Below are 18,008 nucleotides of genomic sequence, written 5' to 3'. Positions count from 1 at the left end.
AAGAATATGAGGAATAGAATATAAAGTAAAGAAGATGATAAGCACAAAAATGAATAAAGAAAATGAAAGATAAGCACGAAAATAAATAGCAAGAACTAAACGTGAGCAAGAATATGTTGCGGCTCGGCCGACCTATGCATGTATGTAGTACTGAAATATAAATATGATTGCAGAAAATAAATATGCAGTACTGAAATATAAATATGATTGCAGAAAATAAATAATGAAAAATATAAGCAAATATGGAAAATATAAGCAAATACTGAATATAAACAAGTTTATTAAAATAAACAAGTTTAAACAAGATTACAGAAGAATATTTGGAGAGGTTAGGGATGAAGAAGAAGAGAAGGAAGGTGAGGGAAAAGAGAGGCTCTGGGCGTAGTACCTAGAGTCGAGGGAGAAGCTCTAAAAGAAGTTGTGCCTAATGCTGAGGCCAGGCATTCATTTTATAGAGCAAGGAAGCACTGTATACAATCATTAAAGTAGGGATACAGTGAAAGCAAATAGTAAATGGTACTGTACACAATCATGAGTAGAGGTACAGTAAATATGTCGCCCGTGATTAAACAGTGTATTCAATCCCGTGAATCAAGGCAGCTGACTGTCAGCTGAATAATGATGGATCAGTCATCAGATAGTCTTGGAGTGTCTTCTGAATCATGTCCAAATGTGTTACTGTAGGAGGCTTCGGAGGAGGCTTCTGATTCTAGGTCAGAGCTATCTTCCTTTAGCGACTGTTGGAGTAAGTGAATCAAATCCTTCTTCATTAGTCCTGTGGAAATACTCTTCTTCTTGGACTTTGAAGATTGAACAGACTTCTGGGAGGAAGAAATATTTGTCTTCTTCTTTGAAGTGGTTGAACTGGCTGGTGCCTGGATTAATGGATATTCAGGCGTAGATCGGTCAATAGCAGAAAAGTCTTCAGAATTTTTCAGATTAAGGGTAGTCTGACCAAATTCTTTAGAAATAGTATTGATCATGTTTGCCATATGCGGAAACCTGTCCCACCATTTAACGAAGGCAAACCTATGTAATATATCACCATTTTTCTCATAGGACCATTTCAGGATCTATGGAGGTTTGAATCTTTTACTGAAATGAATGCAATATGGAAATTTAGACTCATATGCATCCAACTTTGAAGAGATTGCTTGAATAAAGGATTTGTAGGCCCGTTGGAGTTCCTCTGGGAAAATGTCAGGAATGAGTCCAAATTGGTGCCACCATTTATTGAACCACAGTGGAATTTTTCCTCTGAAATTCTTATCAAAGTTAAAAAAACCACGAATGTGACATATCTGGTATCTGGAAAAGCATGAACCTGAACCAGGCATCAATGTAGTCATAATAATTGTAAGTAATTTCTGAATCACGGAGTTTTTTGGAAGTAGAGGGGTGTGTACCCCAATCTTCTTCAGTAATGAATCTGAGAATATAAGCACTATGATAAATCAGTTTGGAATCATTTGTTTTATCATAAATGGGTTTAATGGTTAAGGAATCAGTGTGGATCAAAATACTGGAATAAAACTGGAGATTTTTGGCTAGATTCTCTGGGATCCAATGGAAATTGGGGGGAAAATAGCGGGTAGCTATCTTATAGGGATCTGTGTCTATGGATCGATTGGATTCAATGTAGAATAGGTTCCAAGAATATATTTTTTTGATGTATTGGGTTTTTGAAGCAGGGAGGAATAATTGAGTAGGCCTTGCTGTTGCTGAAGCAATAGGTTTGGCATATGGATCATATGGAGTTAGTTGAAGCAAAAGAAGCAGGTTGATATATACTACCCAAGGTAGTAAATCGGTTGGCAATTTCCACAAGAGGTGCCGGTTTGGTTGAAACAGGTGGTGGTGGGGCGGGGACAATTTGTTTTCCTTTATCTCATTTTTTGCTCATGGTTGCTGCAAGAATTCACGAGTAAGGAAATCAGGAATAGAATTATCATAATTTTTAATATACTCAATATCAAAGTCAAAAACACTTAAAATAGCTTGCCATCTGGCGAAAATATGTTTGGATGCAATGTTTTGAACATCCTGTTCTAATACATATTTAGCACTCATGCAGTCAATGCGTAGCAAGAATTTTTTGTTTAATAAATCACTTTGAAATTTTGATATGCACAATACTATAGCAAGTATTTCTTTTTTAATAGTGCTATAATTATGCTGTGCAGGGTTCCAGACTCCAGAATGGAAACGAACAATCTGTTCAAAAGAATCTGGTGAAACTTTTTGTTTCAGAATGCCACCATAACCAATGTCTGAGGCATCTGTTTCTACTATTTTAAATGAATCAGGAGTAGGGATACCAATGCATGGAAGAGTCTTGACATATGCCTTGATTTGTTTAATGAGATTGATATGAATATCTGTCCAAACAGGAGGATTAGTATGCAAACGATCAAATAATGGTTTACACTGTTTTCTCATGTTCTGGTAGAATTCAGCGACATAATTGAGAGAACCAAGGAATCTTTGTAATTGATTTTTATCAATAATGACATCAGGAAATTTGTCAGCAAATTCTATAGCCCGATTGATGGGTCTAATTTTGCTTTCTGAAATATCATAACCAAGGAAACGAATCTTGGTTTGAAACAAATTAATTTTCTTTGCAGAAACAACGAGACCATTTAATCTGATGATATCAAAAAATGATTGCAAATGTTTCCAGTATTCATCAATGGATTTGGAGAATATGAGAACATCATCAATATAAACAATGGTGAAATGGGTAAAGGCATTGAAAATGTCATTCATAATATTTTGGAATTCACTAGGGGCATTTTTTAGACCAAAGCGCATCACGTTCCACTCGTAGTGACCAATGGGAGTAGTGAAAGCAGTTTTGTATCTATCTGACTCACAGATCTGAATTTGCCAAAATCCTGATTTAAGGTCAAATTTGGAGAAAACTACTGCATCACTCAATCTCTGAATTAAGTCATTTTTGTTGGGGATGGGATACCTGATCCATTCTAAGACTTTGTTCAAAGGTTTGTAATTAATTACTAAACGAGGAGTACTTCTCTCTATTTCTGCATTTTTTTGGACATAGAAAGCAGCACATGACCAAGGAGACTTACTAGGTCTAATGTTTTTAGCAAGCAAATCTTTGATTTCTTGTTTACAGAATTCTAAAGTTTCACTATTCATCTGAATAGGGCGAGCTTTAGTGGGAATGTTTTTTTAGAGAAATCCTTAACGTAAGAAAGGGAAACAACATGTTTTTTCCTATGCCAAAAGGCATTGGGAAGATCAGAACAAACATCAGAGATTAATTTCTGATTAAAATCAGCAATTTTTGATTGAAGCAGAGGATTAGACAAATGTTCAGAGATCTTTTTGTATTTGATTTCCTGTTGAAGGGAATTCAAATGTTGGTTTTTTGCTAAAAGCAAGGATTTTAAACTCTTATCAGTGTCGATTTCAAATTTTGAAGCAAATGTAAATTTCACTTTCTGTCTAAAAAGATCAGTAGTGATACCGTCTTTGTCAGAAATAAAAGGATATAAAGCAGAGATAAAAGGAATTCCTAATATGACTTTATCAGACATATTTCAGACTAGAACAGAAGGGATTTTAAAGCAAACATTATCTTGGCAAACATGAGCATTGCTTAGCTCATAATTGATCTTCATTCTAGAGCCGTTTGCCGCTGATAGCTTTTCAGTAGATTTTTCATAATATCTACTGGGAACTAATCTTTCTTGGATACAATTCATATCCGATCCGGAATCAATCATAGCAATAACAGAAAATTTGAAATCATGAGCAATGACAATGTTAACCCGTGAAAACCATTTAGGGGGAATGGAATGGCGAATTAAAGCAATCTGATTTTCTGAAGATTTCTCTTCATTTTTCTCAGAACTAGAAGGTTGCTCATCGTCTGAAGGGATGTTATGATCAAAATGTTTATCAATTTTAACACATAAAAGCTCTTGCTGTAAAGCAGAGTTTGAATCTTTGAGTTTATTGACCTCAGTCTTGAGTTCAATAATCTCTTTTTTTACTAGATTTACTTCATTTTGTAAATCTTGGGTGGAAACTTCTTTAGGTTTTTTCTTCTGAAACCTTTCTAAAGTTTCTTGAAAATTGATCCTTTGTTTAGGAGGCTCTGACTCAGGATGAGTCAGTGTCTTCTTGAGCTTAAGAAGGTATTCTTGTTTAAGCTCTGGATCCTGAATTTGCGAAATCATAATTAATAAAAGATTTTCTTGTTCTTCACCCTTGGATAAAACATTAATTGTTTTTCCTGTAGGTTTGCAACAAGAGTCAGTGCAGTTACAACCAAGCTTAATAATGGGAGAATCAGAAGATCCAGTTTCTGAGTGATATTCTGAATCACTAGAACTGAATTCACTCATGTCAGAGGAAGAAGCTTTCATTTCCATGAGTTGGAATAACTCTTCTTGATCAATGACACTAATATTCTACGCATTAAGCTTATTTTTGAATTTGTTAGGTTTCTGGGTACATTTTTCAGCAAAATGTCCCTTCTTCCCACAATTAAAACATTTTCCTTTTGAAACATTTTGGAAATTCTTCTTTTTAGGAAAGGATTTCTTGTTAGGAGATTTTTTGTAAAAATCATCACGGGGTTTTCTCTTGTAACCACCACGAGGTTTGGAAAACTGTTTAAACTGCTTGGGCTTTCGTCTAGAAGGAGCAATAGGAGGAAGGCCATATTGTTCACAAAATGTTCCCATTTCGTATTTGGCTTTCTTACTATTTTTCAATTGTTGACGAAGCATACATTGATCATTGCACATACTAATACCAAGTTTCTTAATTACACTGAAAATATCACCATAAGTGAAATTATCGTAATTAAGAAATCCTGAAATATCAGTAAGTTCATCCTTGACTTTGAGAGCAAAAAGATAAGGTAAACCATCGATGAATTTTTCCTTCCAGTAAGGCTTCTGACTGTCGTTTCGAAGCATTACTCTGGAGGTAAAAACATATTGATACCATCTGTAGTCAGACATCTGACGGCATCACAGATTATTTAAATAATCAGAAACACGATTTGTAATATTAGAAAGAGTACCAATAAAATGCTTAATAATAATATAGATTAAAGTATTAACACCATCAAAAGGAGTAGAGTTAATAGCAGGATCAAAAACAGGAAGTCCATTGTCATCTTTTTTGACGGCATGTTGGATTGCTTCTCTGGTCTCCAGAAAAAAGTGTTTATCCCACCAGTTACGGATCATTCCAGTAAAACCAGTAGTTAAGATAACAACAATATCAGGTTCTCTAATATTATTATTAATGTAAGCATTTGCAACTAAAGACATTTTACTCATGGTATTTAGTATTTCTTGTTCAGACATTCCATCAATATTCCATTCGTAAGTTTTATCAGCTGAATAAGAGGATTGGGATTGGAAGATCTTTTCTTCGAATTGTAAATCAGGGGGGGTAGGTTTTGAATACCAATTTCTTGTAAAGCTCATTGGATTGGGTTTAGATTCAAGACTAGCAAGTTGGAAATTCTTTTCGAGTAAATCGATGTTTCGTACAGTTGAAGAATCACTTTCGGATGAGGCTTCATCTGTAGTTTGAATACAACCATCTTCTTCCTCTTTGTTGGTCAAAGCATTTGAAGATTTTTCTGGTTTACTAGAGGAGGGTTTTTCAATCTTAATTTTTTGAAGCATTTGATTAATTTGATCAAGGGTTCGGGCTTGTTTGGTTTTGGGATCAAAGATTGGCCTTTTTTCTGGTAAAACAAGCAGAAGAATTTTCAATAGACTGAGAAACAGGTTTTGAAGATTGGATAGAAATTGGATTTTCTATCTTTTCTTCGATTCTATCCAGTTGTTGCCCTATGGTTTGGAGATAAGTATTAGAAAAATTATTCTGTTGGATAATTTTCTTGGTTTCAGACAAAACTGTGTTAGTTTCATGATCATTGGACTCAGCATTAGGTGCTTTAAAAGGTGAAGCAGTTAAATCAACACCTAAATGGGAAATAATAATTGCCTCTGAAGGAGGGTGACTGGACTTAATAGTAGTCATTCCTTCTTCCTTGACGAAATCAGTTTTTAAAACATTCAAACTATTTTTGGAAACATAGTAATTTTCAAGGAAATCAAAGAAGAGAATATGTTTTTGTTTGGTATTCATCTCTTCTTTCCATTTGCGTTTAACACGTGATTTTTCAAGATCAGAAAAAGTCGCATGATAAGTTTTTCTCTTATCACGGTTTTCTTTTGAATTGTAATCTTTGAACAAAGAAATTAGATCTATTTCAAAATAATTTCTGTTAATGACATTAAGCTGACTAGGTAGAGGAGCAATGGAAGCAGCCATATCTGAAGCTGTAGGAGACAATATTGAAGCATCTTCATCATCCTTATTAGTTTCTTCCTTTATGGATTTGCCTTTAGATGTTTCAACATCTTTGGCTGAATAAAAGGCAGAGGTAATTTGAGAGGACGTAGAAAGCCCTTTCATTTTTAAATCAGAATTATTTAAAACAGGTTGAGCAGCTTTTGCAGAATCCTTAAGAAAGATATTGAGATTTTGATCTCTTCTTTCACAGTCTTCTGCTGCAGGATTAAAAGAAGATCTAGATCCAGCAAAAGAGTTTCTTCTGAAACTTGTCGCCAGAGTATGATCAAAGCTAATTTTGACAGTACCATCTAAATATTGTTGAATATAATCAAGATCAAGTTTGGCAGTTAAGATGGGAGTAGGTGGAACTTATTGGTTTAGGATCCATTCATTAGGAAGAAAAATATCTTTCCAATGAATCATTGTTGGAACCTTCACGTTAGCATCAGGGGTAGAACTTTGGATTAACAAAGTTTTTCCTCCTATAGATTTTAGAACAGTTTTGGGATTTAAAGTTGATTTTAAAACCCTGTAATAAATTCGGTAAATAACAGCAAGGGGTTTGCTTCCTTTGACCATATCATAACCAGAGGTAGCAATGTTTAAAGTTAAAATTTTTAGAATATTTGGATCATTCAAAGCAAGTGGTAAGTCAGGAAAACAATCAAAGTAAACAGGACCATTGAACAAAGAAGATTGAATCATACCAAGAATGCTGGTTTCAAACTGGTTATGTCTAGCATCTCTTAAGCATAGAAGAATAGAAGCATTAATTCCTAATCTTGTTAATGGTTTAACAGCGATCTGGACAGATCCAATATGAAGAAACTTATAACCTTTTGACAAGAATTCCTGTATGGATTTCTTAGTGAAAAGATGATATTTTTCTTGAACATTGGAGACTTCACAAGTTTGTTCAACAATTTTAACTTTGAATTCTGAATTAAAACTAAGATTAGACTTAAACCAACTTGTTTGGTAAATAGAACTAGGTTGAATACGTGGAATCGTCCATTGATTCCAATTAACAGAAGAATCAGTTTCTTCAACTGAGAAATCTTCCTCATTAATGATATCAGGAGGTTCAATCCTGGAACTGGAACTAATAGTTGAATTAGATCTATGCATTTTACTTATTTTGTTCTTAAACAAAACAGTGTCTCACACCTCAGAAGTCTCAGGTACTCTCAAAACTAATCTCACCCTGACGTCCAAATGGCCTACGCTCACCTAGCAATGGTTTTACAGGACAGTAGGTTTCTTGATAGGTCTGGGAATAACTAGACAGAGTAGGAGCTCGGTCTTTGGTTTGTAGAACAACAAAATAGGTGAAATGGTAAGAAGTAATTACGAACTATCAATTACCAGGAGCCAAAAAAGATGGCTCTGATACCAAAAGAAAGCGGAACAAGGAGAATATGAAGAATATGAGGAAAATGAGAAGATGAAGAATATGAGGAATAGAATATAAAGTAAAGAAGATGATAAGCACGAAAATGAATAAAGAAAATGATATGATAATGTTTTTAGTGATAATATGATACTTACATAAAATTAAAATTAAAAGATTTTATGTTATAAAATTTAAATTGATATATTATATCAAATGTTATAATAAGATTTACAAGATTAATTTTTATTTTATGTTATATTAATTTTATGTTATTAGATTATTATATATGAATTTTAAGATTTTAAAATTTCATGTTATATTAATTAGAAATTTAGTATATAATAAGTATAATATAAATAAATCTTGTAACAAATTATTTATAATATATATATCAACTGGTCCGGTTCGATGTAAAAAAAAAAAAAAAATTCAACACCGAAATTGGACCAATTTGAAATTGATTTAAAAAATAAATAAATATCAAACCGAATCGATTTTACACCAAACTGAACCGGTTGGAGCCCATTTACCAAATTTTAATTGGGAAATGCTACTGGCCCCGCTCTAACGTCCCGCTTTGATATCCCGCTCGACGTGGCCCTCCACGTTTGACTATTTTATTCAATTTAAAATACAAGCAACAGTATTTTATTTTATTCATTTTCCTTCTTCTCCCGTGCATCGTCACAGCGTTTACAATTTTTTTTTTTTCTCTCCAGCCCCCATCAACTTCGCCCTCCCCAGACCCACCATTTCGTCGTCTCCAGCCCCACAAGTTCGAGCCCCACCAGTTCAGAGTCCCCTCTCAGCCATCTCCGATGGAATCTCCAAGCATCCCTGTTTTCACAAACATTTCATTTTTCACAAGCATTTTCACAAACATTTCAATTGCAATCCCTGTTTTCACAAATGTCTCCATCATTCCCTTTCCATTCCCTTCCTTAGTACAATACATTCATTCATAGTAAGGATCATAACAATACATTTGCAACATAGCTCAGAAGAAAAAAAAATACCAGACAAACGAAAAAAAAAATTTTGTAGAGATCAACCTCCCTAGTGCAGGGGAAGCTGAGGTAAAAAATATATATATATATATTTATCTTGGAGATTCCGTCGGAGATGGCCGAGAGAGGACTACGAAATGGTGGGGCTCGAACTCGTGGGGCTGGGGACGGCGAAATGGTGGGTCTGGAGGGAAAAAATTAAAAAAGGAAAATGATGTGGTGATGCACGGGATAAGAAGGAAAAGGGCTAAAGTAGAATACTGTTGCTTTGTGTTTTAAAATGAATACAATAGTTAAACGTGGAGGGCCACGTCGAGCGGGATATCAAAACGGGATATTAGAGCGGGGCCAGTAGCATTTCCCATTTTAATTTCAGCCCGCTTCATCACGTATTTCTGCTCATAAAGCCCAAATTGTGTTGTAGGCTTCATCAGTTTACATATCTTAACCTCGGAGAAATGAGTTCACCTGAAATCTTTGTTCTACTATTAAATAAAATATTTTTAAAATATTACTTTTATTTTAAAATTTAAAAGAAATAAAATTATTTATTATATTTTATGTGAGTGTTTTGAAAAATTATAATAATTAGATGGGATGAGATGTGTTGAGAGGCTCTCAATCCAAATAATCTCTTAGGCTGTGTTTGGTTGTTGGACCCAACTTAACTCATCTTAATTCATCTCAAACCAATCATTGATGTGATTCATTATTTTTTCAATTTGTCATAAAAAAAAAGAAGTTAAACTCATTTCAATCTATTTCATACATTTTAATCTAAAAAGTTAAATCTATCTCAACCTAAAAAAGTTATACACATTTCAGTGAGACCCACAAAATATTACTATCCACAATTCAATTCATTTCAACATTTAAATGCAACTTTTGTTTCTTGGACTTTGTTGGAAATATTATCAAATTAAAATTCTTAATTTCATTTTATTTACTATTGAGTTTTATAATTATCAAAAAAATAATTTGGTATTATTATCTTAATTTGATAAAAGTAATAAATTCAACGATTGAAAAAAAATAGTCTTCAAAAGTCTCTCTTCTTTCTCTCTGCCCACGTTCTTTCTCTCCTACCCATTTCTCTTCTATTTTATCATATATATAATATAACGTATTTATTACCATTTTATAATAAAAAATATATGTAATAAGTGATGATTTAATAATAATAAATATATTATATTTTATTTAATGAGATATAAACCAGATGATAATACGTTTGATAAAATTTTCGTTTAAAAAATGACCATCAATCCCCTTTATCGGTAAGCTGTAAGCATGCTGTAGCGATAGAGCTTTTTTCATTAATTTTATACTTGTTCTTTTATATTTTTTTAATAAGGGCGTGCAGTGCTGTGTCACTTCAGTGACTGTGCCACTAGACTTGAAAAACGAAGTCAATCGTTTGGTCTACCTCTGTTGTTTCTGGGAAGGTACGCGGTAGCTGCCAGAAAACTCATAAATCACAGCCCCATACGTTGGATCATGACGTTTGGGATGGCAATCAGAATCTTTCTCCTTTCGGTTTTAAGAGTAAACGCAATTGATCGGGTGAGGCAATCAAACGCAATCGTCCGCCACAATTATCGCCAACTCTGATCTGTCTTACGAAGCCGCTGGTCAATCATACATAACAACTTACTCACTGATCAGCCTGTCACAGAATCACAGATACAGACATATGGATATAAAGTATTTTGCTTCCTAAGAAGAAAAGCCTCCAGGAAATCTAGCAGACAACGGCAGTCGGTCGAAACCCAAGTAAGACGTTACACGACTCAAAAAAAGGTGTGGTCTTTCATTTTCAAAAGTTTGGTAACTTGGAAAGATCGATGGAGAAGCAGATCAGAGACCCATAACTCATTCCATGAAATTCGAGATACCAAATATATAGAAACCCGAACTTCATAAACGTCCCCACCTTTCTTCTCACTTCTCACCACCACCCATGGGTCAGCACGAAGACAATGGCCGAACCGCCGCTGCGAGGAGAGGCTTGAAGCGAAAGCTGGAGCCTGAATTCGAAGACCGGAAGGAGGATGCCAAGGTTCTCGCTCTCGAACCCCGCGTGCACCGCCACGTTAACATCCGTCATTCCGTTGCGGAACTACCCGGAGAAGGTACCCTTTTTATTTTGTTGTTTAAAACATTTTTTTTAAAATAACGATTTTTACAATACTTAATTTCGTACATTAGCTTTTTTTTTTAATATTATTAAATATTTTTTCCTTATTTCTTTATTCATTTTAAATATTTCTTTAAATACTTTACGAGATCTTTCAATATTTCATACGGTTCCATTTTAAAAAGTTTGAGATTTATCGTTTTTCTGAATTTGTGTTTTAGATTTATATATCTATTTTTTAAAGAAAGTATTCCGGGTTGCAAAGTTTTCTAAAACTATAAATATAATTTCTTTTTCATATACATAATATATCTCTGTTGCTAAAATGACATCAATAGTCCAACAAAAAGTTAAAAAAAAAAAAAAAAAGATGGAAAAACTCATTCATCTTTTTTCTTTCAACTTTTTATCCTTTTATCATGTTTTGAAAAAAAATTTTATATGACTTTTTCTTCTTATTAAAACAAAATGTTCTAACAATATTAATATAACTTTTTCATGTACTATAAATAAATGTGTAAATGTGATGAGAAATATAAGGAAAGATTAGGAAAAAGAAAGAAATAATTAAAAAGTTTACATAGATGAAAGGTGAATGTTAAATGTAGAGAAGCATGTTAACTTATATATATTTTTTAAATTGATTTTACATAATCCAATGTAAGAGCACTCACAATGGGTTTTGTAAAACTCATTTTTATGTAAAATTTGAAGGAAAATAGCTTAAAAGTGCATCCAATGGATTATGCATTCTATTTCTATTTTCAATTTATCTATAGTGTTGCCTCTAAATGTAGAAGGAACTATATACAAATGTAAATATTATTTTATTTATTTTTTGTCTCTTCTTGTACTTTGCCTTTCACAATAATTTCTCTCTCTGTGTACTTTTTGTCCCATAAAATATTAAAAAGTATAGTATTTAAAGAATATGAAATAAAAATAGATAAGCTAATGTATGATATATTGTAAAAATTAATATGTACAATAGAAAAAAGTAAGTTTTGATTATGTATTTTAAAAAATAAGATGAATAATATATTGGGAGTGCTTTAAGTTTTTATTTTGACATATTATTCTTTATTTTACAAAAAAAATTATAAAATAGAGAAGCCATGAGAGAGCTCTTATCCCTTTAGTAGACAATTCTGTATTTTCTACTACCCATTGTACTCGGGCACTTTCTTAAATAACTGTGAGGTAAATGGATCTATTTCATGTAGCCCTACATTCTCCACCAATAACATATAATTTTGTGAGATACACGTAATATTTTATTCATCTTTTCCTAGAACTAGTCTTATCATATATTGCAAATCGACGACTCTATAATGCGTTATGCAAAATAGTCTTAAGTAATACACTTCACGAGATATTTTATGTGCTTATCTCTCCCGCTTTTCTCTCCCACGTACAAGCTTTTCAAAATCGAACAAGAGCTCGATCGAGCTAATATTTTTCCAAGACAATTCGTTTGGTAATTGTTTTTGCCAATTATTTTCTTTTTTCTTTTTCTAATTCCTATGTTTTTTCTATTTTTTGGTTTTGACTTTTATTTTAAAGAAAAAAAAAAGTTGGTTTTTTTCTTTTGATTTTTTAGCTTTTAATTGGTTTGTTTTTACCTTTATTTGTTTTCTCAAATTTCTCAAGGCTAGACAGTTTTTTGGGGTCCAATATATATAATTATGGTCTGAATTAACAGATGATCAAGGTAGGTAAGTGACCAAACACCTTTGTTGACTTTAAGAAATTTTAGACATTCAAGAGAATTATAGAAGAGTTTGGGGATGGCCATGCATGGATGTGTTGGCTTATTCGTATACTCTTCTTTCTCTAGGGTTAAGAATAGAAACGCATACAATTCTCATCTGAGCTCCCAAGACACCCATGAAGCCAGATGCCATGCACTGTAAATATTCATTTGCCTTGCTATAACACTTAAGAAAAAAGTTATTATTTTAGAACTGAGTTCAGTAGCTTATCTTTCTTCTTTTATCAATGTACTTCTGGAAAAGAATGTTGATTTCATGTATTTTCCTGGCACATACTGTTATTTATTAACGCACAAACTTTGTTTATTCTTTTTCAGTCCACTCAAATCCAGCCATAACAAGCACTTCCTTTTCCATGGTTTCTCATCAAACTCTTCCTTCACCCTGCCCAAGTGTTTGCAATTATGAAGTCTTTCTAAGTTTTAGAGGTGAAGACACTCGCAAGAATTTCACTGACCACTTGTACTCTGCCTTAAGGCGAGTTGGAATACATACATTTCGAGATGAAGGAGAGCTCCGGAGGGGGGAGAACATCTCTACCGAACTGCAGAAAGCGATTCATGGGTCAAAAATTTCCATTGTGGTTTTCTCAAAAGGCTATGCTTATTCTAAGTGGTGTCTTAATGAGCTTGTCGAGATTATGCACCGTGTAAAAATTAGAGTCCAAACTCTTCTTCCCATATTTTATCATGTAGACCCCTCGGATATCCGAAAACAAACTGGAACTTTTGCAGATGCATTTGCTAGGTATGAAGAGCTATTTCAGAATGATATGGAACGGGTGGAGGGGTGGAGAGCAGCACTTAGAGATGCTTCTTCTCATTCCGGCTGGGATATTAAGGAAGTGGCAAATGGGTATTATGCTTCTTTCTTGTGTTTTTTCTTGCATTTTCTTAGTTTCTTTTGTTTCAAATTTTGTCTAAAATTTATAAAATTGAAAGAACAAAAAACGGATTGACAGAACAAGTAGCCTTTGGTTGAATTAGTTCATCATCATCTGCTTCATTGCCACTCTTCTATATATATATATATATATCCCTTAGAGAGTTCTTGTAATTCGAGGATGGCCTTTTAGATAGATTATCGCACACTTGAGATAACTGATATTGTAACCATACTTATTGTGACATTGCTGATGATTTTGTCCACGAAGTAGAGAGACATATTTTGTGTCATGTCACAGGGGTAAGCCTAGAGATTATGTTCAATTAAATTTATAAAATGAAGTTCTTAATAAATTTGATAGGACAATTCATTTTGTGAAGAAAAACTCTATTTGCAAGCTGAGTTATTGACACACCAAACACATTATTGATGTAGAAGCCACCTATATTAGTTAACATAAAAAGTAGTGTTTTTATTTTTACTTTTTTTATTGCTCTGGTCCTACAATAAATCAATAGTGTGTTTACATGCTGACTTGTAACTAGTAGTACTCTTTAATTTTATGAACACATTATATTCTTAAATGATGGAGGTAATAACATCTTTTTATACCAATTAATTGTGATAATCTTAATTTTTTTTTATATATATTTATCTTGTGAAATATAATGATCAGGTATGAATCAAGAGTTATAGACCAAATTGTGGAAGAAGTTTTAAGTAAATTGAAGCCAGCTGAATATTTGGATGTTGCCATTCACCCAGTAGGAATCAATTCACGTGTTGAAGAGATGAAAACTTTATTAGATCTCGAAAAAAGTGACGTTCGCATTGTGGGCATCTATGGAATGGGCGGGATCGGTAAAACCACGATAGCAAAAGCTATCTATAACCAAATACGTTATACATTTGAAGGAAGCAGTTGTCTTCTCAATATGAAAGAAGAGTCTAAACCGTTAGTTCATTTCCAAAACCAACTTCTTTTTGAGATCTTGAAAATGAAGGAATTTAGGATTGACAGTGTTGACAGAGGGATCAGATTGATTCAAGAAAGAATTCATGGAAAAAGAGTTCTTGTTGTTCTTGATGACGTGGATGACTTGAAACAAATACATTACTTAGTTGGACAATGCAAATCATGGCTTGGTCTAGGAAGCAGAGTCATTATAACAACTAGAAATGAACATTTGCTTACACAAGTACAAGTGAATGGAAGGTATGAGGTTAGAAAAATGGATGAGTTCGAATCTCTTCAACTTTTCAACTGGCATGCCCGTCCAACAGTAGATCACCGGGACCTTTCGGTTAGTTTTATGAATTATGCTGGAGGACTTCCATTAGCTCTTAAAGTTCTGGGTTGTCATTTGTATGGAAGAAGTGTCGATGCATGGAAAAGTGAATTGGAAATATTACAAAAAATGCCTCACGACGATATTCATAAAATACTTAAGAGAAGTTATGATTCCCTAGATCGTAATAGAAAGATCATATTCCTTGATATTTCATGTTTCTTTGTTGGTTTAGACAAAGAATATGTCATTACAATACTTGATGGTTGTGGCTTCTCATCCAAAAGCGGGATTGATATTCTTGTTCAAAGGGCCCTCCTGAGAATTGACAGTCAACATAAATTGGCGATGCATGATTTGATTCGAGATATGGGAAGGGAAATTGTTCGTGAAGAATCGTACAAATATCCAGGAGAACGTAGTAGATTGTGGTTTTGCAATGACGTCTTGAGTGTATTGCACAAACATACGGTGAGAGACATTATTTGCATTTATATAAAAAAAACATGTGCATACGCATAGGTGTATAATATGTTCATGTTTTGTGGGTAGCACAAGTGTTCGTCATTTTTCCAAACATAACTTAGGTATGTACAAGATTTTTGTCTTCATACCAATTATTTATTATTATTTCAGTAGCATATATATCAACATTACTCATAATTTTATAATTTTAAGTCCAAAACTTCTCTAAATGAAGTAATATGTGACACTTTTGAATAATCTTAAAAAGGCATGTAATTATGCTTTAAGCAATCTACAACACATAATTTTTGAAATAGGAGATTCACTTATGTGCCATTTCATCATTTCCCCTCAAAAATTTGATCAATTAAGCATTTATACTTTAAAAAATTTGAAGTCTAAAAGTTTTGCAACAATTTTTGCTTGTAAATTTGATTTTATTTATTCAAAACATACCTTTTATTTCTTTAAAAAATCCTTTCACTTCTCTTTTCACTAAAAAAAGTTCCTTAGGGAGGTTTGCTCCTTTTTAGTCACAGTAGTTGTCTTGATACATTCTTGGTTTTCTAAATATATAGTTTAAATAAAATTCTTTATCGAGATTTCCTGGTTCTCTCTCCACTCAAACAAAGCATATTAAGCTTCTTATGGTACATGGAAATGAAGGAAAGTAAAGGGAAAGGAGATCATCAAGATTTTGAGTCAAATTTTTGAAATAAATGTGGGAACATTGGTACGTTTTAATTAAATAAATTATTTATTATATAATAACTCAAAACAATTAACTTAGTCCTAAATGAGTATATACCTTTTACTCTCAGAAAAGAATATCTAGGCATTCTAAGTTAGCAAAATGAAAACGATGATCCGTGTATTGCGCACTGAACTAAACTTATATCTTGCCAGGGATCGGAAGCAGTGGAGGGTCTCATCCTAAATCCATTTTATGAGTTTGGAGATGAAGAACGTGTGTTGATCAAAGCATCTGATGGGAAGAATCACCTCCTAAATTTACGCGACGTTAAAGTAGAACATTTGAAAACGGAAGCATTTGCAAACATGCAGAATTTGAGACTGCTACAAATCAATGCTGTACATCTCACAGGAAGCTATGAATATCTTTCCAAAGAGCTAATATGGCTTTGTTGGCATGTCTGCCCTCTGAAATTTCTACCTCAAAATTTTCATCTAGAGAACCTTGTTGTTCTTGACATGCGGTACAGCAATCTCAAACAAATCTGGAAAGAGAACAGGGTATAGCCTATTTTACTATACATTTTTTTCTTTCGTTAAGTGTGTGACTAACGATAATTCCATTTTTTTTAACAGATACTCAACAATTTAAAAGTTCTTAATCTCAGCTATTCCAGAACTCTCATAAAATCGCCAGACTTCTTACAAGTCCCACATCTGGAGGTACTATTACTTGAAAAATGCAGAAACTTGGTTGAACTACATGAGTCTATTAAATATCTGAAAGGGCTTGTCTGTCTGAGTTTAAGAGAGGGCAAGAATATTAGAAATCTTCCAGAAAGCATTTCTAACTTAACATCTCTTGAAATTCTTAACTTGTCTGGCTGCTTAAAACTTGACAAGTTGCCAGAGAAATTGGGGAATTTAACAACTTTAAAAAAGTTGTTTGCAGATAGAACTGCTATCAAGCAATTACCATCCTCGTTTAGTCTTTTGAAGAATCTCAAAGCCATATCATTATTTGGACATGAAGGTACTTCTTTAGAATCTTGGTTGTCATGCTTCTCATCGTGGATTTCATCACCAAAATGCTTGAACCTCATGAATTTGGTACGAGATTCAGTTGTTGGAATTTGTTCTTTGGGAAAACTAGTTCTCAATAACTGCAACTTGTCTGGAGCTGAGAATGCCATTGATCTCGGAGGTTTATCTTCACTCCGAGAATTGAATCTATCAAAAAACAACTTTTGTAGGCTACCTCAAGGCATCGGTCGCCTCTCTAAATTACAAATTTTGCGTTTAGAATATTGTGGGTCCCTTCACTCAATTTCAGAACTCCCTGCAAATTTACGGATCCTGTTTGCAAATGGTTGCTCATCAATGGAAAGGCTCTCACTTTCACCGAGTTCACAATTATTTGGTCTTTCCCTCAATCACTGCAGCAAACTGCTCGAGATTCAGGGCTTGAATTTGGAACCAATTTCATTCATTGAAATGATTGGGAGCCACAATCTACCATCCAATTTTAGGACTAATCTTCTTCAGGTTCTCTCTCTCTCTCTCTCTCTCTCCACGCAATGATGTGAATATTTTCTTGAAACAGTATCCGTCAACCCAGAGTGCTGCGCAAAGACTATTTTGCATCCCTGGCAGTGAGGTTCCAAATTGGTTTAGCCATCAAAGAATTGGATCTTCCATCTCCTTTCGTGTACCTTCACTCTCAGAAGGTGAGATTCGCGTGCTACTTATTTGCGCCGTTTGTACATTTCAGAAAGAAAGGATTAACCCATATCTGGCAGTGATGATCCATAATAAAACCAGAGACTACCGTCACGTTCTTGTGGCAATAAATTTTGGCGCTTGTTTAAACATTTCACAAAATTTATTCTTATTCCAAGCCCATGTTATAAGAAATAAGTTGAAGACGGTAGATTTTCCAGAAAAAGAAATGGAAATGGAAATGGTTAGTGGAGAGGAAATCGAGGTGTCTTTCATTTATTCAAGCTT

General features: G+C 33.6%; 1 protein-coding gene across 2 annotated transcripts in view; it reads left to right on the top strand.

The window, feature by feature from the left end:
• LOC122281265 (disease resistance protein RPV1-like) overlaps nt 1-17,590 on the top strand; it is a 101,813-nt gene extending 84,223 nt beyond the window's left edge. Inside the window, exons 1-5 of one of the 2 annotated variants that reach the window (XM_043092621.1) lie at nt 10,155-10,892; nt 12,987-13,524; nt 14,231-15,314; nt 16,215-16,562; nt 16,638-17,590. In XM_043092621.1, the coding sequence (XP_042948555.1) occupies nt 10,721-10,892; nt 12,987-13,524; nt 14,231-15,314; nt 16,215-16,562; nt 16,638-17,582 (3,087 nt within the window). In that variant the 5' untranslated portion in view covers nt 10,155-10,720 and the 3' untranslated portion in view covers nt 17,583-17,590. Of the gene's footprint in view, nt 1-10,154; nt 10,893-12,986; nt 13,525-14,230; nt 15,315-16,214; nt 16,563-16,637 lie in introns of those variants that run through there. The other variant, XM_043092622.1, reaches the window with a different exon arrangement.
• Nucleotides 17,591-18,008: the final 418 nt, after the last annotated feature.

Source organism: Carya illinoinensis, chromosome 11, assembly GCF_018687715.1.
Source record: "Carya illinoinensis cultivar Pawnee chromosome 11, C.illinoinensisPawnee_v1, whole genome shotgun sequence".
NCBI lineage: Eukaryota > Viridiplantae > Streptophyta > Magnoliopsida > Fagales > Juglandaceae > Carya > Carya illinoinensis.
Note: the sequence above shows the minus strand (reverse complement) of the source record. Positions and strands in the feature narration are given on the sequence as shown.